Source organism: Prionailurus viverrinus, chromosome D1 (assembly GCF_022837055.1).
Source record: "Prionailurus viverrinus isolate Anna chromosome D1, UM_Priviv_1.0, whole genome shotgun sequence".
NCBI classification, from domain to species: domain Eukaryota; kingdom Metazoa; phylum Chordata; class Mammalia; order Carnivora; family Felidae; genus Prionailurus; species Prionailurus viverrinus.
The window spans coordinates 67,998,767-68,021,144 of record NC_062570.1 but is presented as its reverse complement, the minus strand read 5'-3'; the positions used below and the strand labels follow the sequence as shown (position 1 = coordinate 68,021,144).

Here is a 22,378-nt window from a genome sequence, read left to right as displayed (position 1 = left end):
AGAATTCCCTGCTCAGCTGAGAAGGTCTCAGGAAACCGCCAGATGCAACATCTTATAGAAAAGCTGTGCATAGATTCTCTTACCTCCCATCCCTGGAGACCGAGAAAATGAAACACCTTAAATTGGATTTTTCTCTGGTTACTTCTAAACATTATGGCTGATCTAAGCCAGCTGGAGCTAGAGTTCAGAATAATCTGAGAACTTGGAATCACACATCCACGTGCACGTGTGTGTGTGTGTGTGTGTGTGCACACGCGCGTGTGCACGCACATGCACTTGGGGTGAGGCAGTGAGCCCTGCCACTGTTTTATATCATTTTGTCATGAATTGGAATCTGCTTTGGCATTGTCCTTCAGCCACTGTCACGGGGTAAAGCCTTTAGAAGGCTGACAGTTGTCAGTGGAATAAGAATTCATCCGTGCAGTCTTCTGAGGCCAAGGACTTCAAAAGACACCAAACACAGGTTTCCACTTTGCAGGCTTTTATACTTCCTAACGGAATTTTCCCAGTGACTCAAAGCTTTAGCTGAGGCACTGTCCACATGTTCCCTTAGCACTGTGTTGGATGCTAATAATAGTTTGAGTGATAGTTGGAGGTCAAGACCTAGCCTTTTCTGATCTTTATAAATGAGTTATTAAAAGTCTGACAAAGATGGCATTGAGCTGTGAAGCCAAGACGATGGGAGATTTGGGGGTACCATTTGCTAGGAAAGGGGCATTTCGGATAGAGAATTGGTTTAAAGGGGAAAATGGGGCATGTTTGATACTGTAAATAACAAAGGAAACAACCAAAAAGCTTGCGTTATTCATGCGTCTATCCATTCATACGGTGAGCATTTCTTATGCCATTTGTGTTATGTGCTTGGTGGTAGGGTACAGGAAAATGGAGTGCCTGGATCCTGACTTCAACAGGAAGCCAGCACTGTGTAAAACAGAAGGCTTGGAGGGGAGATGGGGCTCAGGTGCCCTCCGTGTGCCCACTCAAGGCAAGAGGATGGAGGAGCCCAGTGATGATGAAGTCTGAACTGAAACGAGATTTTGGAATTGACCACGGGCATTGAGTAGGGGGTGGGTGACAGGGTGGTGCCCATAGTTACAGAGAGGAATCAGCCAGATAGAGAAAAGCTGGATTGGTGGAAAATAAGAGATGTCAGGGGAAGACGGTGTTTCAGGAGTGCCATAGCTAAGCTAAAAGGAATACTAATGATAATACCTGCTGTCTTTTGAACACTTCATTTGTGCTTCGTACACTTATTTAATACTAGACACTGTGCTGTGCTAAGTGCTAGGTACACAGAGATGAGCAGGATAGCCTAGGCCTTACCACCATAGCACCTCCATTCTAGTGAATTTTGTGCTGTCATTTACGCCTCCTGAGAACCATGAGAGGCTAGAATTATTACCCTCCTTTTACAGAAGAGAACACAGAAGCTTAGAGTGGTTGAGTCACCTGCCTAGGTCCCACAGGGAAAGGGTGGTGGAGCTTGGATTTGAACATGGTTCTGTCTGATGCCAATGCCTCTAAGCCCCCATCTTGTACTAAGAGAATGTGAGCAGAGAAAGGGCATATGGATGCAGCTGGAAGGCGGCCTTTGAGGGGACAGGTGGAGTCAAGGGTAGCTATAGGAGACAGACTTCAAAGGGCTATGGAGGGAGTGGATGGAAACTGATAAGAGGCAGGGAGGCTAGAGATTTTATGTGACCATGAATGGAGGGAGAGGGTAACCTAGTTTTTGCACGTAGGCAGAAGCCAAGCGCCAGCGCCCTGGGACAGTATGGACTTGACCTCAGGAGAGTGGTTGAAATTTTCATTTCCTTCTAGGCGGTTGGCTATATCTAGCCCTGCTGTGCTGGAATGTGTGCCACCAGGTGTGGCCTCCTGGAACCCATGGGGCCTGAAATGTCCAGGGCCCTTGAGGTCTGAGCAACCTGGGGCCTATGAGGCCTAAACCCCAGGATTTGGGGTCTCCCTTGCTTGCAATGTGCATACATGAGGGAAGCTTAGTACACCGTGCAGCCCAGAACCAGTGACTCTGCCATGCCCAGTGGCCAGACGGCATCTGAAAATATAGAGAAGAAGGCATCTTTGCCATAGCACGTTATCTTTAACACACCAGCCATGAGTGACTCTGCAATTACAAACCAGCCGCTGAACAGACGCAGTTTAACAGTACATTGTAAAAGTTTTACGGTTAGTAACGATAAGTGCAAAATTAATCCCTAAAGAACAAAGCAATTAAAAAAGTACATAATGAAGCAATTAGCTAGAAATGGTGGGGAGCAAGAAAGGGAGAACGCCCACGGACAATTTTACTCTGGAAGGGACTTCACACTTACGTTTTTTTAATCGCGTTCGATGAGGGAGCCGTAGAAGAGTGAGATTCATAAGATGCATAGAAAAGGTAGCAATTTATAAAGGGTTTTGAGATTTAAACTGAAGGAAATTTTTACCTTCTTAAAAAGTTGGGACCAAGGAGGAAAAGAGCTATAAAGGCTGTTATTGGGATAATTAATGAAATTTTATTATAGGTTGTGGATTAGATAAATAGTAATGTATCAGTGTTTAATTTCCTGGTATGGGGGAAAAAGAAAAATAAAAGAGAAAAAAAAAAAAAAAAACAAACCCTGGGAGCCAGCAATGTATGTTAAAGCTCCGGAGAGTCATTCGTTCCTGCCCCCCCAACCCCCCACCTGTTCTTTTCTGTGTTTTGTTTTTGTTTTTGTTTTTGTTTTAGCCCAGTCTCTATGCAATTTTGTATCAGACCCTGGAAGGTAGCCTTGCTGCCACCATTACATTGTAGCTTGACTTTTCCAGGAAGGGACCATCAGCTGAGACCAAACTCAGTCCCTCAGAATGACAGATAGCAAGTGAGCCGGGGCTCTTCCTCCTCCTCCCGCTCCCCCTCCTCTTTGTCCTCCTCTTCCAGACACTGTTGTGTTCTTTTGATGAGACCTGATCTTCATAAATCTGCAATTGCAGAAGGGGAATTCAGAGACATCTACTCCCATTACAAATGCTCTTTACTTTGTAAAGCGATGCAAGAGGCAGGATACAGATAAGTATCCAGTGCTTGTGAGTGACTCTTTACAGAAATTACCCTTACACACAAGTTTTGCTATCAAGCAAAACTTCCCGAACATAAAGTCAGTCCTGAAGACAGAGTTAACCCCTGCTGTAAACTACCCCAGGAAACAACATTTACTCCCATAGATCCTGACTCTAAGTGTGTGCTGTCTGTCTAGCTGTGGAAAGTTCAAGGGACCGGCCCCGGTCCCTGTCCTTGCTTGCTGCAGGACCCGGCAGGTGCTGGAACCGCAGATGTGCTGTGCCCCCACTGTATTCATTATGCCTGCTTCGGATGCTGCTCGTCAGTGACTTGTGTAATTTTCTGCACTGGATTGTAGCGATGGAAAGAAATCCTGAAGTAGGGGAGAGAAAACATGAGTCATGATTTCAAGAGAGTTGCTTTTCTTGGATTTCAGCATTTCTGAAATCAAGTCGTGCCCTATGAGCTTAGCATATATAAATAAATAATAAATATCTAAGTAAATTACAATTTATCCCAACCAGAACAGTTTTGAGAATGAAAGTACTACCAGCAGTTACACTGGAACAACAGGTAAAAACCAATATTATCAGGGGCAAACCAGGACATATGGTCACTGGACTTATACTTTGATGTGTGCATTTAATGCAGTTCTCTCCTTTCACGTCGCTAGGTGGCTGTTGTAGGTGTCATTGGGCCTACAATGTTTGACATTGGACATACAGTGTTTGAAAATAAGCACAGCCCCTTCCCTCTTAGAGCTAATGGCATAATAGCACAGACAGCTGATAAAAGAGAACACAGAATAAATATACAGTTACAAATTTCAGGAAGTGCTATTCTATTAATCAACTTGGGCTGCCATAACAGAATACCAAGGTGGCTTCAACAATGCAAATTTATTTTTTCGCTATTCTGGAAGCTAGGAGTCTGAGATCAGGACTCCTGCATGGTCGGGTTCTAGTAAGACTTCTCTTCCTGACTTGTAAACGACCACCTTCTCACTGTGTCCTTACATGGTACAGAGAGTGTTCTAATGTCTCTTTGTCTTCTTATAAGGATACCAGTTCTGTCTGATCAGGGTTCCACCCTTATGACTCATTTAACTTAATCACCTCCTTAAAAGGCTCTATTCCAATATAGTCACATGGGGGAGTTAGGGCTTCAGGATATGAATTTGGTGGAGCGGTACACAATTCTGTCCCTAGCAAGTGCTATGGCAAAAAAACACAGAATGTAAGTTCCACAAAGTCAGGGATTTTGTATGTATTTTTCAGTGACAAAATGCCCATCTCGTACAACAGTGCCTGGCACAGAGTGGGTAGTCAATAAATGATTGTTGAATTGAACTAAAGCAGAGAAGGGACATGATCTGATTCATAGTTGTAGAAGGATTGCAGGGCAACAAGGATTGAAGGAAAGAGACTTTAGGAGGCTGTTGATAGGGTTGTCTACACAAAGATAATAGTGGCTTAGACCAGGCTGTTGACTCTGCAGATTGAGAGGTGTGATTAACCTTAAGCTATACTTAGGAGGTAGAACTGACTGCTGGTGTATTATTGGTCGTGGAGGGGAGAAAGAGGATTGGGATTACAGATGGATTATGTCATTATTGATGTAGGTTTTAGGCTTGGGCTATTAGTTGGATGAGGGGAAGACTAGGGGATGACGGGGAGGCAGGGAAGGAAATCGACAACTTGGTTTTGCACAAGGCAAGCTTGTGATGCCTCAGAGATACACAAGTGGAGGTAACATGTAGGCAGCGGGATATATAAATCTCGAGCAGAGAGGGACGTAGCTCATTTGATTGTCACAACAACTGTTTTTTCAGTGTGTCATTTTTGTCTCCATTTCACAGACAAGGAAATTGAATGTTAGAAGGTGAAATGAGTTGCCTAAAGTCGCCAGTCCAGCAAATGAGAAGTGTGGGATTTGACACCAACACTGTTTAACCCCTGAGCCTGGCCTCTGAACCACAGTGACCTCCTGTCTCTCAAGAGGCCTAGGTCTTGGGTACATTTCCTAATCTGCTTCTAAGTTATCACGTGACCTTGAGCCTCACTTTGCTCGCCTGGGAAATGATGGGCTCCTTCAGTTCTATACTGCAATGCCTATCTCCTTTGTAAATCCCATTTTTTTTTTTTATTTTATTTTTGGGACAGAGAGAGACAGAGCATGAACGGGGGAGGGGCAGAGAGAGGGAGACACAGAATCGGAAACAGGCTCCAGGCTCTGAGCCATCAGCCCAGAGCCTGACGCGGGGCTCGAACTCCCAGACCGCGAGATCGTGACCTGGCTAAAGTCGGACGCTTAACCGACTGCGCCACCCAGGCGCCCCATAAATCCCATTTTTAATGTGAGTGTGCCATAGGTACCTTTCAGAGATGATGCCCAAGCTGACAATTCATTTTGACACGCATGAAAAGGGCAAATCTCTTTAAGCAAAGACCCAGCACACCAGCTTTTTAAATCTGAATTCCAATGGAGCAAGAGGAAGGTTGCTTAGAACAAATACCATTTCTGAGTAAGAGAATGTTCAGCATCTCAGATTCCTTTTTATTATCTGAATAGTATTCCTCAAGGGTCCCACTGAGCCAACTGTGAGGGTGATGCTTGAGCCAGACACATAGCTTCCTCTAAGGTCTGTGCCCAGGGTCTGCCAAACTTTCCCACCTATGCCATCTCATATGTCACTGAGTCATATGCCCACCAATATGCTGGGGATAGGGAGGTAGTGATGACACAGTGTATCCTTTCTTCCAGTGGTTCCTGGTTGCCCTACATTTCAGAAAGGACCCCCCCTAACTTACCATGGGCTATATTCTTCAGACACTAGTCCAAAGAGTCGTCCTTTGGGCCAGTGTCACCCTTTTGAGGGGGCATCTGATATGGACAGTCAATTTGAATTTGATTGGGACATGTTAATGAGCCATTCATATGTGTAGGATTCGTTTCTGATTAGATTAAGCTTCTCAGAGAGGAAAGAAACAGCCACTGATTAAAGACATAAAAAAGGAAACACTTTAAATGAGTAAGTGGCTCATCTTCATATAGCAAAGTATAAATTAAACATAGTCCAGGGGCTCAGCTTTGAATAGCAGCTGGATAGAGTGGGATTTTCTGAATATGTCCACAAGGAGAAGATGCTCACAGCAATTCAAAGGGACTTAATGCACCAGAGAGGGCACTGAGCACTCTGGAGTAAATGGATGGGCCAAGTTATCTGATAAAAATGACTCTCAGACTAGCAATGAGAAGAGTTTTATTTGGATTTCAGAAAATTGCTCCCCGAGTCCCCGTGACATTCAAGCTTATTATTATTCTCTGGAAGCATCCATGATGGTAATGGGGCCAGAGATCTTAGCTCAAAACAAAGACTTGATTACAGTAGACAGCACACGTGTCAATGGGACCCTGATTTGGAACTTAGTCAATACTTCTTTCTCAGAGCGTGGGGGGTTCTATAGTTTGGGCTCTATAGAAATGCCTGGATTGGAATTAGCCTGGCTTGTCTGCCATGCCTGGGAAGCTGTAAGGGTCAGCCCTGTCAAGACAGTGTTGCCTGACCAAGGCTGGGGTGCAGCTCCGGCCCCAGACTCACCTGGCCGGCTCCAGAAGTAGCGGAGCCACCACAGGGCTGCTGTCTAGCGGTCTGAGGAACTCTGGACTGTGTGTGACCGCCAAACCCCAACCTTTTCCTTTTCCACCCTGCTGGCTTCTTAGCTTTTTGACCTCTGTTCTTGTTCTGAACATGAAGCAGACTCTCACCTACAGCCTGTTATGCGAAGGTCCGACACCCTGCCTGCCCGTGGTAGCTAGCTCCCTCTCCCACTCCTTGGGACTAGACCTACTGTCTGTACCCTCGGCCTCTGGTGGCGTCATGTTCGGAATGCACTTATCACCTGCAGTTGGGAAGTTGTTGCCTTCTGAATAGTCTCTCCCAACGCCTGGGACTTTCTGCTACGAAGTCCCACTCAGTAGACTGAACCCCTGATTATCGGTATTGCAGGAGCCGAGCCTCTCTGGTCACTTTGCCTCTTTGGCAGCTTGTATTCATCAGGGAGGTGATCAAAAGCTGCACCAGTAGCCCCCAAACCACAGAGGCTTAACCCAGGATGAGTTTGTTTGCTGCTCACATCGGTCTCCTGAGAGGTGGGAGGCTGTCCTGGGCAGCCATTCTCTACGTGGTGACTCAGGTAGCTTCCTTTGGGGGGTTACCCATATTTGAACCTCAGGGTCATCCTGCTTTAAACATCCAGCAGATTGGGAGGGAGGGAGGTAGACATGTTCATGGACTTCCCACATGGGATACTTACTGCCCTTGGCCAGGAAGTGGCAGCTATTTATTTCATTGGGCACAGCTATTCACATGGTCCCTCCTGACAGCAAGGGAGGATGGGAGATGTAAAGGAGCACAGACATATTAGTGAGCAGTACGAGTCTACCACACCCTTGAAGACCACCCTACTCCGGTCTCAGCTTTGCCAGCCTCCGTATGTTCAGGCCCGGCTCCTTCCATTTTGTCATGAATCCAACTTAGCTTGAGTGTGGGCAATATTAACCAGGCCTGTTAGCTAGAAGGAGACCTGAAGTAACCATGAATAAACTCTACTTGGTTGGAACCATTAAAAGATGCCTTCTGATCTCAATTTGCAAAGCAATCCTCGTGAAATTTCCCATGAGGAAGTGAACTCCCATGGCCCCAATCTTAACAGAGCAGTGGCGTCTGAGGAAAAGCAGAGTCCCCTGTGTATGATGGGTTAGTTTGCTGAGCTTGGGGCCATTGCAGCCCCCGGGTTTCCTGTAGGGAAGCAGCTATCTCAGCAAATCTCAAGACCCTGCAAAACAGCCTTTTAACTTTTTCTTCATGAAAAGCTTCCAGACATTCCAGCCCAGCTGGTCTCTTTTTGGAATTCTGCCAGATGGATCCTCCTGCTGCTTTCTGATAGTTATGAAGACTCCCTTTCACACAGGGAAAGTGCTTCAAGTGCTTCTTAGGGTTGACCCAAAATCAGACCCCTTCAGGGACACCTTCCAAGAAAAAGCATCATTTTTTTTTCCCTAAGCATCAATTCTGTCCAGAGGACTCTGTGGCAGTGTTTTGACAAGAAGAGGGCTTGGGGATGGGGCGCCTGGGTGGCGCAGTCGGTTAAGCGTCCGACTTCAGCCAGGTCACAATCTCTCGGTCCGGGAGTTCGAGCCCCGCGTCAGGCTCTGGGCTGATGGCTCAGAGCCTGGAGCCTGTTTCCGATTCTGTGTCTCCCTCTCTCTCTGCCCCTCCCCCGTTCATGCTCTGTCTCTCTCTGTCCCAAAAATAAATAAACGTTGAAAAAAAAAATTTAAAAAAAAAAAAGAAGAGGGCTTGGGGAAACTGTATCCCCAGGGAGTGTTTTTCCATGGGGTCCGGTGGAAGATAAGCATGGACTTTAAAAATGTTTTCTTACACTCTAAAATAATGCAATATCAACCCTTGTGATCCTGGAAGAGCACCAAGTAAAGTGCACTGGGGATAATTCAGAAGTCAGGCCAGGTTCTTGATCCTGCGTTCATGCAGGAACGATTTATCAAGCACCTATCGTGGAGGCCCAAGGGATTCCCTCATGAGAGCTAGGTGGCCTTGGGTCTTCTCTCACAGTCTGGTAGTGCAGATCTGTAAACAGGAAGGGCTCCAGCTCACTGAAAGTCAAGGAGTTACAAACTGAAGCTCCAGTGAGAGCGAATTCCACACCCATCGGCAAGAATTAAAACGTTGGACAGAACCAAATGTTGGTGAGATTGCAAAGCAACAGGAGTGCTCATCTGCGCTGTGGGAGCAGAGCTTGGTGTACTCGCTTTGGAAGATTTTCACCTTCCTGGGGAAAGTCGAATGTGTATATAACCTGTGCCTCAGAAATTCCACCGCAGTGTAAATACGTGGAGAGGCGCCTGCTCTTGGGCACCAAGAGACGTGCATAAGAATGTTCCAAGGAGCGCTCCTCATTATACTGGAAACAACCAGACTGTCGACCAACAAGAGAATGCATAAGTAAACTGCTGTATATTTATACAGTGGAACACCATGGTGATGAAAATAAACGAAGCAAGAAGCAGGTTGCAGAATGCAGACGATATGCTTTCATTTATGTAGCATTCAAAAACAGATAAAACCAAATATAGATAGTTTAGGTTGATGGCAAGGAAATTAACAAAATTCAGGATAATGGGTTACCTTTGGGATAAGGAAGAGCACACAGAGTTTTCTGAGTTACTGCTAATGTACTGTTTTGTAAGCAGGGTGCTAGGTAAATAGATTTTCCTTATATTATGTGTCTTTAAACTGTACATTTGCACACAGTTATTGTAAGTGCTGTGCAAGAGGAAGTATAGGTAATACGGCAATGAGTAGCAGAGGTATTTAAGCCAATTTAGGACAGCCAGGAAATGTAGGTAGGAATCACTAGGCAAATAAATGTATTGCTGCGGGCAGGGGGAGGGGAGGAAAATTCCAGTAAAGGGAATGGTATGAGGTGCAGGGCAGGAATCCGAGACTAGGAATCCTAGGTCTATCCTAGGAACTAAGAAGTTGATGTAACAGGAGAGCATAGCATGAAACAGGAAGCTGCAGCAAACAGAAAGGACCAGGTCTCAGAGGTCTTGCAAATCATGTTAAGGAATATGGTCTTTTCTCTGGAGACTAAAAGTTGCAAGTATGGGAGTGAGGTGCATTTTAGAGGGAGTTTGGCTCCATGTTTTACATTGTCCCCATCCTGGCTCCTCTTCTGCCTCACGCCCTTGACCTCAGTTTGCTGGTGGCTTCTGGCATTTGTCTTAGCTTTGCCCAGACTTGACCCCTCTTCCCTTCTTACTCCCATGCAGGACCAGGCCTAGGGCCAAGGTGAGCCAAGTGCCCAGGGTGCAGAATGGAAAGACACCTGAGGAATAGGGGCCCTGCACAGCCCTGGTCAGCGTCTTGGTTTGCCTGCATTTCTGACCCTACAACCACCCTGGAAATGAGTTTCTCGTCTTCTGCCAGCTATTCTCAGGCCTCAGCCTCAACCTCCATCCTCCTTGTCTTTCTTCCCCGAGCCTGCCTGGTTTGGCTTTCTACTCTGGTTGCTGCATTTCACAGCCAAGTTAGGAGAAACAGTTACACATAAAAAAGATAATTAACAACATGAGCCAAGAAATACGGACCACAGGAGTGGTACAAATCATGTGTTTCAGGAGTTTGGAGGAACTGGGCCAGGCTGGCTTTGGATGGATGGAGAGCAGGAAGGAGGCTTTTTATGCTAAAGGAATAGGGGGAACATTTTGCCAAGAGCAAAGAGCTCATTAAAAGTCATGTGGAGATAAAAGCTGGACAGGATTTGGGGTCCTGTGGTCTAGGTCTATGGAGTACAAGGCGGAGATGCCACCACCCCCAATCCCTTGCCTCCAGGAAGCATCACTAATAAACTGTGGCACACTTTTCTGTTGAGCCCGGGGAATCCTTCTCAGAAGGATTCAGAGCCTCAGAATCTTCAACACGGTGCTTCAGAAGGACATTAACAAGCAAATGCATTTATCATGGAAGTATTATTTGCTCTCCTTGACATAGACTGCAGAGTGATCATGAGTCTGAGTGGGAGAAATGGTCAAGCTGTATCCTGTCGCCTCCCTCCAGTGTCTCTCTGTTTTACAACTTCGGATTTACGACTCTGCCAGTCACGTCTCAAAATACTGGGCATCATTTGAGGTACTGGCAAGAAAACGTAGACTCACAAAATGCAAGTAGAAGGGATCTATCACATCACTGAGTTCCGTTCCTCCATTTGGCAGCTAGGAGAAACTTGAGGCCTGGGAGGGAAACAGCCTTGTTTATAGAAGTGACAAACAGAACGTAAACTCAAATCCTTTGACCCTGACCTTTTAGCAGCAGCTCCCAGCCTGGAAGGGGAAAGGGAACCTGACCTTTCCCTAAGAACCCACTACATGCCTGTCTTCGCTAGTGGCAGCTTTTCATACAGCATCTCTTTTAAACCTGCCAGGGTATCATTATCCCCAATAAAAAGGCAACTGACACCCAAAGACAGGTTCAGGTCAAAGGCTAATGGGCAACAGAGGCAGGATGGAAACCCTCTTCCATCAGCCCCCAAGACCTGCCTTCCCAGATGGTTCCCAGGTGGATGCTCCATCTTTCTGGAAACACTAATAGGATTAGGGCTCTCTGGGAAGGGCTGGTGGTGAGTGAGACTTCATGCTGCTTAACTGTTGTTTACCGTCTACTTCCGGTTCTTGGTCCCACCTGAGGGCAAGGCCAGCATCTCCTCTGTGGGTGTTTGCAAACACTGGCCAGGCCGAGGGCTTTCTCCACACTAGTTCGTCGTTCCACAAGATGAAGCCGCCTGCTTTCCACCACACTCATTTGATGCCTTGCCAGGTTTTACAACATTCATTTACGCTCTGCAGCCAAAGTGACTCTCTTCAGTTACAGCAGTGTGCACTTAAATGTCAGAGCGTCGCTGAAAAACTGCTTGGGTCTGAAGGAAGTCATTGTGTTCAGTCAAATCTGGCCACATTTTATGTTTATGGCCTTTATTAGGGGATCCAGCTGAGCGAGTTAAAACCACTTCTCCATAGTTAGTGAAAGCCCAGGACTCGGAGATTGCTGGAATCACTCATTGAAATAACAGTTTATGTTATTGAATGTATACCATATGCCTGGTGCTGCTGAATACAACATGATCCTTGTCTTCCTGGAGCTTATAGTCTAGCAGGGAGCAGAGGACAGACTTGAATAAACACATAAGTGGAAGTATTATGAATAAGTGTTCCCAAGAAAAAGGGTAGGGCACTGTAAGTATTCTGAGGGGATCTAATGGGCAGGTCAAAGAAGGTAATATTTGAGCTGGGTAACAGTGGGGGGGGGGGGGATTTATCCCAGAAAGATGGAGTAGCAGGTGTGAGGGCACAGAGACAGGAAGAAACTTGGTGTGGTCAAGAACTATATTTCCCAGGGCCCATCCAGAAGCCACAAGATCTAGCCTACATCCAGGGCTTACATGTGTCAAGTATCCCCAGAAGCTGTGGGACTGAGCATGTGTCTCACTTGTGATAACAAGTTGGGGTCACATGCACCCCATGTAAAAACCAAGCTCTCCATCTTGTAGTTGCTTCCTGTGCCCTGTGACCTCATCTGCCTTCTTGGTTACTGACCCTTGACCTTCACTTCTCAGCCATGTCTTTGGTACCCACCTCTCCTGCCCTCTCTCCCCTTGGCACCCTCACCCCATGGAACTTGCAAGGCTAAGCCATCACTGTGTCCCACACCTTTACCGTCCATCCAGTGGCCCTGCTTCTCTGGCACAATCATTCCTGTCTGTAGTTTCTATCTGGTTTGGGTCTTTCTACCTCACACCAGCTGTGACATGTCTCAGATGCAGCTCCCCTTCCTCATTTCCTCACCCCTGCCTTCCCCCACACCAAGCTTCCATGGAAGTTTTATGATATCATTTTCCAGAAGGTCCAAATGCCAGTGATTTTCCTTCCTATCCTTTGTCTACCCTCCATGAGAGGGTCTCCAAGATCAGCTGTGGGTCAGACCTTTGAGAGTCTCTCTGTGTCAAGTCATTGGTCAGCAGAGCCACTTACCACCTGGGGATCAGAGATCATGGACTTCCTCTTGTGTATTTCATTGTCATTGGGCAGGGTCCAGAAGCAGCAGGGTAAACATGCCAAATCCACATCTTCTGCTCCAATGCCCAGAGACTGCTAGGAACCCACAGGCTGCATTCAAGACAGATGCCGTCACCCCCTCTATAGATGAATTCCTTTGCAGAGAAGGTAGGAGAGTGGGAGTGACTTCTAGATTAACAAGTGCTCCTAGTCTCTAAGGAGGAGCCTGATTCACCCTACTGCACTGGGCCAGGCACTCTGGAAGTCAGCCTATCTCTCCTCTGTTGGGCTTTAGCCAGACGTGGGAGTCCTCTGCAGTCATTTTCTCCCCCAAAGGTGGATGTTCAGGAAGAGCCAAATAGCAGCGATGATAAGGTTATTATAAAATAATAATGTGTGCATGTTGAGGGCTTGCTGCAGGGCTTCCCGAGCCCACAGCCCTGTGCAGGAACAACCTATTATGCGTGTTTCATAGACAAGAGGTTAAGTGGCCCACAGTCACCCGTCAGCAGGCATGCAGTGGGGACAGAATGACCCCAGATGTCCTGCCCCTACCTCCTTGACTGCCATCCATGCGGTGCTCAGACTGAAGCACCAGGGTTGAACATGATGAATCTGCACATCCCCCTCTTCTCCTGGGCGAAATTGAGGCTTGGGAGAAGTGACCGGCCCAAGGTAGAATTGCAGCAGGTGGCAGAGGCAAAATGTTTGAATTTAGTTCTCGCTGGCTCCAAAGCTGTGCTTTCAAACACTATGTCCTCCCACTGGCCCAGCCACTCCAACTCTGCTGGAAACCCATGATCTGTCCAGGCACCATTTAGCACGTGTCTAAAGGAGAGCTTTGGCACGGGCGGGGTATATAATTGTATGTACAGAAATCCAGAGATGGGAGGACAAACATGCATGCTGGGAGATGTAGAACATGTCAGCGTGGCTGTGGCATAGAGCATATGGGGGAGCCAGCACTAGGCTGGAGGGACAGGCAGGGCAGGGCTGGGCCCCAGGAGGCCTCACGGCCTCAGGGCCATGCTGGGAAATGTGTGGTGCAGGGGATGTGATCCACCCTACACTTTAAAAGGATCACTCTGGCCGCAGGGAGGCGAAGAGGCTGGAGGAGGAAGGCAGGAGGGAGATCGGTTGTTTGGAGGCTGTTCCAGAGTTCAAGTGAGACATGACAGTGGTCTAGACAAGGGCCGTGGTCAAAGAAAAGGAAAACAGGAGTGGATTCGAGAGTCCAACAGTGAGTTCACACCATTCCTCTTACCGTGCGCTTAGAGGGCATAGGAGGTACAGCTGCCACCCTTGTGATCAGAACCACAGCAGAGGCACCCACTCTAAAGCGAAATGGTGAAGCGACTCTTTGAGAAACAGGTCTTGTAATAAAAGAGCTTTGTTACAAATCATGTTCTATGTTGTGTTGCTGAAATATGCCAAGTAATAGCCTCCGTTCCGGTTGCAAAAGAATAATTACCCTGACTCTCTGTGTTGTCAGTAACATGTTCACAGTATTCATAGGCTTTCATTGCAAATCTCAGCAAAGTGAATTGGAAATCAGCACGAGCCCCAGAATGTACGGGTCATGGAAATGAAGGTGCACAGCCTGAGGCCTTCCATGGCTTCCTCTCCTGCCTAAGCTTCAGTGGAGGTCAGACAGATCCTTTTCTCTTCAGTACCAGCCGTGTGGCCTTGGACAAGGGACAGCCTTTGGTCTCAGTTTCCCTATTTGGAATTGGAGACAATAACCACTGTAACACAGGGTTATTCTAAAGATCCTGCTGAATATAATTTGTTTAGTAAGAGCTGAGCTGATGACATGATTATGTGCCAGGCATGTTCCTAAGCACTTTGTATATAATCACTTTAATCTCCTCGGGAATCTCATGAAAGAGGTACTATTTTAATCCCCATTTGAGAGGAGGAAACTGAAACACAATGAGATTGAGTGACGTACCCAAGGTCACGCAGCTAGCATGAAACAGAGCCAGGATTTGAACCCAAGCAGTCTGGTTCCAAACCCTCTGCTCATAACCACCACACTATACTACCTACCCACATACACAGTCCAGTGCCTGGTACATGGTGGACCCTCAGTGCGAACGCTTGTGTCTTTTCCACTGGCCATAAATTATATACTGAAGGCAAGACAAGTTCAGAGAGTGGAAAGGCGATCAGTTGCCTTCCAACTCTGACAGTCTGTAGGGACCAACTGTTGTGAAACAGACGGGTGGAACAGAAGGCATTCTCTTCCTGACACACACACAGAGTAACTTAGTGAAATCCAAAGTTGACCTTATAGAACACTTATCTTGATGAACAATGAGAAATGTATAGAATTTTCCAATCATTGTATTGTACACCTGAACCTAATACAACACTGTATGTTAACTATACTCAAAAAAAAAAAAAAAAAAACAAAGGAAAAACAAAGTTGACCTTATCTTAGATGCAAACCTATCATTGATGGATACAGGTTATAAGTGTGAACATTATTTACCAAATTATCTGGTTGACAGTATCTGACAGGTGATCACTGCTATCCACCAAGAAATAATGATTATTTTCCCTCAGAAGCTTCATTCATCAGCTCTGGCCAGGTATTTCGGATTCATCCCACATTTATTAAGCATCAATCATATAGTGATTGAGTGATTAAGTATCATCATCCATATATTGATTCAACAAGTACTTACTAAGTACCTGTATATACCAGGCCTGTGTTAGTGCTAGGGATGAGAAATGAAGGAGACAGGAGTTCTTTCCATCTAGGAACACGAAGTGAGGGAAGGAGGCTGACAGGTAAGCAGGAAGTTGCGATATCAAGAGCTTGGGGACCAGAGGAGGGAGAAATTGGTTCTGCCCCCAAAATTGAGCAAAGACTCTACAACAGAGAAGTCATGTGGTCAGGATCTTGAGAGATTACATTTTTTCAGCTGGAGGAGTAGCATTCTACAATGACAAAAAAAATGTGCACGTCCAAGAACATTGGAAGTTCAGAGTGGCTGCAACATTTGTGCAAGACCTCCAAGACACTGTCCTTCAGCACTCAGAAGAGAAGATCATTTTTCTTTATTTTTTGAAGTCAAATTGCATCTGATTCAAGCTCCTAGTCACTGAGGTCAGCGAGAAGTTTCACATGATTGCCTTCTTTGTATCTCCCTCTCTCTTGGGTTCTATTAGAACTCAGGGCCCAGGAAGAGACAGACCAGGAGAAGGGCAACAGGCTCACTCCCTCTGGTGATCACTAATCTCTGTCCGGCCCATGTGGTCCATTTTAGGATGATACCTCTGCTGGGAGTCTCTACTGGTTCCTCTAGGTCAAGCATTGCTGCAGAGACCATTATGAAGATTTTTGTTAACTTCTCTGTCAGGGGCTAGGAGAACCCAGATCATTGGTCACACAATGTCTAGTCTCTTCTTTGCAGGAATGGAAGGGATGGAAAAAGAAGGTGCATTCTTTGCTGGTAAATCCACAGCAACAAGAAACAAGACACAAAATAAGGACTCAATAACCTTCCTGCTATAGGAGTAGAAATAAGGTAGAGCTCACCCCCTCTGTAGATAGTAGTCTGGAGAGACAAGATGAAGAGAGCTGGAGTTGTTCATGCTCAGATTGAATGGTCACCTAAGGCCTACTTTAGTGGCTCAGAGTCAGGTCTGGGCACTGGTGAGTGACTCTGTGTCTTCTACAGGTGTGGCAGTGTGGCGGGAGCGTGGAAGTCCTGCCTTGTTCTCGGATTGCCCACATTGAGCGAGCCCACAAGCCCTACACCGAGGACCTCACAGCCCATGTCCGCAGGAATGCCCTCAGGGTGGCTGAAGTCTGGATGGATGAATTTAAAAGCCATGTCTACATGGCATGGAACATACCCCAAGAGGTAGGAAGCCCCTGTGGGGATGGGGTTTTGGGGAGGGTTGGTCAGAAAAAACATTAAAACACAAAAAATATGGGACTAACCCCTTTTCCTATAGATCAGGAAGAGTCTTATTATCCATGGTAGAGTAGACTCTCAGCCCCAAAAGATACTACATGTGGGAGAAAAGAGGCGGACTGTGAGGCACTAAGCCATGTCTTATCCCCACCCCTGTCCCTGGTCAGCATGCTTAAAGAAAGACTTCTTCTCTCCTGACCTCAGTTATCCTCATTTTAAATGAGAACATTGGACCGGGTGGCTCCAACTTTACTTCATGTCTAGGTCCTCAGCCTCTCTGCTGTACAAATATACCAGCAATTACCAAAATTCACCAAAGTGCCCTTTAATCTCCCTGTAGACTGTATTTAGGCTTCTCCATCGAACCTGTGACCAGAGCAATAGGAATGTCCATATGCCTTTGGGATTTCTGGAACCACATGCATGAGGAGGGGATACACTCTCACATGACCCTCAGGAGGAGAAGGGAACTGTTCTGGGTGGTTTCTAATCATCACAGAATCTCATCATTGCCTGCCACTGTCCTCTATCCTTCTTATCACCTACATTTAAGAAATGCCAGAGAAAAAGCAATGTTTCTCTAGTAGATTGGTTCTGCCTTGTCATGTGTCACATGGAAATGACCTTGGACCACTGAGTTGGGAGAACCCCAACAGATGCCAGCCACGGGATCCCAATCTGCTTACCGGCCTGTCTGCCTGGAGATCATTGGTTATGTTGCACTATGTGAGATAGCCGTTGACTGCATGACCTCCTTCTTTCCCCTTGGGAATCCCTTAAAAAGCTTCAGTTCTCTCTTCCTAATAGAGAAATGGTTGATTTTTGCGTAACGTTTCCATATGAAGGTCCTGTTCCCTGATCTCTCCACCCAGCTAATGTTGCTCTGGCAGAGTGATTGAAGGTTACCTGGACCATGGGCAGGAGCTTTTAGGCAGCCCCCATCACCTCCACTATCATAGGGGGTGGGGTGGGGTGGGGTGGGGTGGGGTGGGGTGGGGTGGGGTTGGGATGTGTACTCCCACGACCAGTGACATTTCACCAGTAGGGAGAAGAGGAGCCAAGAAGTACCAGCCAGAGTGTGAGCAACCTTAATGAACCAGCCCCAGGATTGCATCCCTGACAGTGGGAGTGTTTCTAGGGAAACAGCAGTGCCTTCTAGACCCATCTGTGGTTGTGGGAGTTGGATCACAGTATTCTTGGGAGCATGCTGAGCCCCACTGTGGGTGTCCTCTGATAGCAAAATGTTAAGAACACTTGGAAAGTCCCCCAGGAACTTAGCAGTGAAGTATCATAGATCCGTAGTCTCTTAGAGTCCTGTCCACACTCCTGCCCCCTTCTCTCTGTACCCCAAAGCTGCAAATCTTTTAGCCCTCTCCCCTCGTAGTGGCTGATAGATGTTGAAGTGGATAGTAAATCCAATGAATGGCAGAGAACCAAGAGAGAAAAGTAACTGGAAAATGATGAAACTCAGTGTGTGTCTGTGACTTCTCAGAGGGTAGTTCAAACCTGGTCAAATGGGTAGGATGAGAGGGAAGTGAACTCAAGAAAGGCAGATAAGGGGCTTCTGGGTGGCTCAGTCAGTTAAGCATTCGACTTCAGCTCAGATCATGGTCTCACAGTTCATGAGTTAGAGCCCCACATCAGGTTCTATGCTGACAGCTCAGATCCTGGAGCCCACTTCAAATTCCGTGTCTCCCTCTCTCTCGCTCTCAAAAATAAACATTAAAATTTTTTTAATAAAAAAGGGAAGGCAGATGAGCAGTGGGAGTGTCCAGGATAAAGCCTCAGATGGAGAAGGTGGTCAGTGTGTTTTCTAAAAGTCTATCTCTTGACCCCCACTATTCCCTGCTTTGTCCAGACTCCATCTCCTGCCTCTTCTGAGACTTCTGGAAAAAGTCAACACTTTCTCCCCTCCATTCACTTCTCAAGTCACATCCCCGTATTGCCCCCAAACTGCTTTTGACAAAGCATCGTAACTGCTTAATGGACATTTTAAAGTCTTTAGCCTCCAGGATCCCACCTTTTCCTTGAAATTCTGTACTTGCTTGGATCCTTGATTCCACACCCCAGGATATCCCCACCTCTCTCTGATTGCTCCTAATTCCCTGTGGGCAATGCTTACCTCCCCTGGATGCTTAAGTGCACCCAGGCATCCACCCTTGGCCAACCACTCTCATTTTACTCCCTGGTGGTCCCATCTATTCCTGGGTCCTCCTACCATCTATCCATTGACGACTTCCTAACTAATACCTCTAGCCCTGACTTCTGCCTTTAGCTTCAGACCTGCGGCTGCACGTCGATCTCCTGAGTGCTCCCTCAGGCACTTTAGACTGGATCTGCCAAAAATGGAGAACATCTTTTCCCCCCAAAGCTGCTCCTGTTCTCCCTCCCATTACAGTTGAGGATACCACCATCTTCCCAGATCTATAAGCTTGAAACACGTCTTCCTCTGAGCCTCCTTTCCCTTAAGCCCCATTCCCAATCCATCACTGAACTCTTCTGTCCGTTCCTACCCACCTCACGTCTGAGTTCAGGCCTTGTCTTTTCCTGCACAAGAGCCTCGGGTTTCCCTGGCTTGAGACTTATCCCCCTCAAATCTATCCTCCACACCACCCAAAGTTATCTTTAAAAAATAAAAATAAAAATAAACACACACACACACACACACACACACACACACACAGTGGGGCGCCTGGGTGGTGCTCAGTCAGTTAGGTGTCTGACTTCGGTTCAGGTCATTATCTCACGGTTCATAGGTTGGAGCCCCGCGTCGGGCTCTGTGCTGACAGCTCAGAGCCTGGAGCCTTCTTTGGGTTCTGTGTCTCCCCCTCTCTACCCCTCCCCTACTCGTACTCTATCTCGCTCAAAAATAATAAAACATTAAAATTTTTTTTAAAAAACTCACAGTGACCACATCATTGCCCTGTTTAAAATCTTGAACGGACTCTCCACTGTGCACCAGATCAGGCATAAACCCCTCTGCCCACCCATAACCCCCTGCCCCCACTCTGTATTATAGTTTCCGTAGGCTGCAGGACAGTGAGAGCTCCAGAGTTGCCCATCTATTCCATGCTATTTCTTCTCTCTGTATGTTTGCTCATTTTGTCCTCTCTGCTTGGAACTCCCTACCCTCTGCCTCTCCCCCAGCATCCACCCTTACCGATTTCCCTCCATCCTAGTAGACTCAGTTCCAGCGACCCCTCCTCTAGAAAGTCAGCCTCAGCTAGAGAAAGTGCCCCCTTTGCATGTATGTCTGTGTCATTGAATCACTATCCTGTGAAAGAATGTTCTATTGTGTAAAAGTCTCTCTCTCTCTCTCTCTCTCTCTCTCTCTCCCCTCCCCCAGGGGCTCTCAAATCTGGCTGAACATTAAAATCCCTTGTGCTCCAGAGATTATGACTTAATTGGTTTGGAAGGGGACCAGGGATCATTTTTTGGAAAGCTGTTCAGGGATTCTAATATCCATCCAGGCTGAGAGCCACTGCATTAGACCACAGGCTTCCTGGGGACAGATTGTATCCTTCATTTTTGTGTCACCATGCCTAGCGCAAGCCAGGGCACATGATCAGAGCTCAGGAAAACCTCGCCGATGCTTATTAACAAATGGATCTGCTGGCAGTGTGTGTAATTCCTTTCTCCCTCGGTCAGTGGCTCCTAAAAGCAGATCTGCAGACCAGCTGATTAATTCTGGGTCTCATCCTCAGAGATTGTGATGAGTAGGTATGTAGTGGTCCCAGAACCTGTTCAGAGCTCTCTGGGTGCCGGTTTGGGGCTGCCAGATTTGAGTAATACTAGATTAACTAATCCTGCTAGTCTTTAATTCACCTTGAGTGTCACCTCCTCCAGGAAGCCTTCTCTGATTGCTCGCCTTTCCCTCCCCACCATCTTGGCTGCCCCACACAGTGAGATGGACTAAGGGCTCCTTCCTCTTCTGCTCTCCCTCAACACCCTGTTTGCTTCTGTGCTTCACACTGTGTACGAAGTCTGTTTACTTGTCTGGGCCTTCCTTTCAAGCACAGTCTGTGCCTTCTTCCTCTTTGGATGCACAGTGCTTAGGACAGCACCTGGCATGTACTAAGGATGAGCTGAAGGGGCGCCTGGGTGGCTCAGTCGGTTGAGCGTCCGACTTCAGCTCAGGTCATGATCTCGCGGTCTGGGAGTTCGAGCCCCGCATCGGGCTCTGTGCCGACAGCTCAGAGCCTGGAGCCTGCTTTGGATTCTGTGTCTCCCTCTCTCTCTGCCCCTCCCCCACTCATGCTCTGTTTCTGTCAAAAATAAACATTAAAAAAAAATTCTTTTAAGATGAGCTGAAAAAGAAAGAGGGAGGAAGTGTGGATGCCACATGCCCCACGTGCCTTCCCCAAGAGTTTTCTCGGCTGCCCTTGCTGTGGTGCTATATCAAGACCTTCTGCTCAACCACAGCACATCTGTTACCTGTTTACTTAACCTTTTGCCTCCAGCATCCCAGCTGCAGGTAGAGAGTCAGACCCCACAACCCTGCCCAGTGGCTGCCTTGAAAATTAAATAAGTTCATGTACATAAAGGCTCTGATGGGTGCTCGGCAAGTAGAAAAAGCACCAGATAAGTCTTACTTACCTCTCGGTGTGGGTGGTCTTGCCTCTACCTTCTGCATTCCCACCCCAGCTTTCAAATGCCCTTGCAGGGCATTTATCCTGCCCGGTCGCCTTCTATGCCAAGTCCTCCCCCTGCCATGCACCAGCCAGGTCCGCCAGCTCTACGACCTGCTTCCTTTCCACGTTCAGTCCCAAGCTTTGGGATGGCCAGAGGAGCTGCCAGCTCTGGCATCCTTTCTACTTTGATTGAAAATCAGTTTGTTTATCAACATACAGGAAGTCAGCCTGCAGCAAAGCATCAATATTCTCTTACACCAGGTTCGGGAACTCTAGCCACCGCCCCCCCCCCCCAACCTTCTCTTGCCCAAAGACAGGTTGAGTGCCAGGGATGACTCACCATGGTGCACAAGTGATGGCCCTTCTCTAGGTTTGGCTACAAGATGTTGTGTATGTGGCTGCACACACGGGTGGAAATACTGGCCACCTTTTTGTGTGGCTGGGTGTATTTGTTTCCAAGGGCCACCACCACAAATTACCACAAATTGAGTGGCTTTAAACAACAGAAATTACTCTCTCACAATTCTGCAGGCCAGAAGCCCCAAATCAAGGTGACGACAGTGCTGTGCTCCCTCCAAAAGCTCTAGGGGAGGATACTTCGTCTTCTCCAGCTTTTGGTGGCTCCTGGCATATTCCTCGTCTCGTAAATGCACCACTCCAGTCTCTCCCTCTGTCTCTATGACTCTGTGTGTTCAATGCCACCCCCCTCCTATCTCTTATGAAGATACTAGCCATTGCATTTAGAGCTTACCCTAAATCCAGAATGATTTCATCTGCAGATCTCTAATGAATTCTGTCTGCAATTATCCTATTGCCAAATAAGATCACATTTGGAGGTTCTGGGTAGACACGAATTTTACAGGGGACTCTATTCAGTCCACTAAGTATTTGGCAAAGGGGGTGATACATTTATTGTTTTCTAATAATAAGGGTCAAGGTGACCTTCTCTGAGAAAGTTTGCTTATTTCTCAATTTCTTCCCCCAATCTGAAAACAGTTTGATGCATTTTACAGTAAATACACTGTACAGATGTCCTGAACCATTAAAATGGAAAGGCAGAAGTCAACTAACAAATAGGAAGGGGAAAGGGGCATGATATCCAGAAATATAAGCAGAGCAAAGCTCTGATTCTTGGATCT

At 47.0% G+C, this 22,378-nt stretch overlaps 1 protein-coding gene across 6 annotated transcripts in view; it reads left to right on the top strand.

Moving 5' to 3' along the window:
* Window positions 1-22,378, top strand: part of GALNT18 (polypeptide N-acetylgalactosaminyltransferase 18) — a 354,140-nt gene that overhangs the window by 275,633 nt on the left and 56,129 nt on the right. For 5 of the 6 annotated variants that reach the window (XR_007144870.1, XR_007144869.1, XM_047823537.1 and 2 more), the window contains one exon: window positions 16,369-16,554. The exons of the other annotated variant lie outside the window; for it this stretch is intronic. Coding sequence is in view for 3 of the 5 variants with exons in the window: in XM_047823537.1 (XP_047679493.1) it covers window positions 16,369-16,554 (186 nt within the window). In the remaining 2 variants the exon portion in view is untranslated. The remainder of the gene's footprint in view (window positions 1-16,368; window positions 16,555-22,378) is intronic. 6 annotated transcript variants of the gene reach the window in all.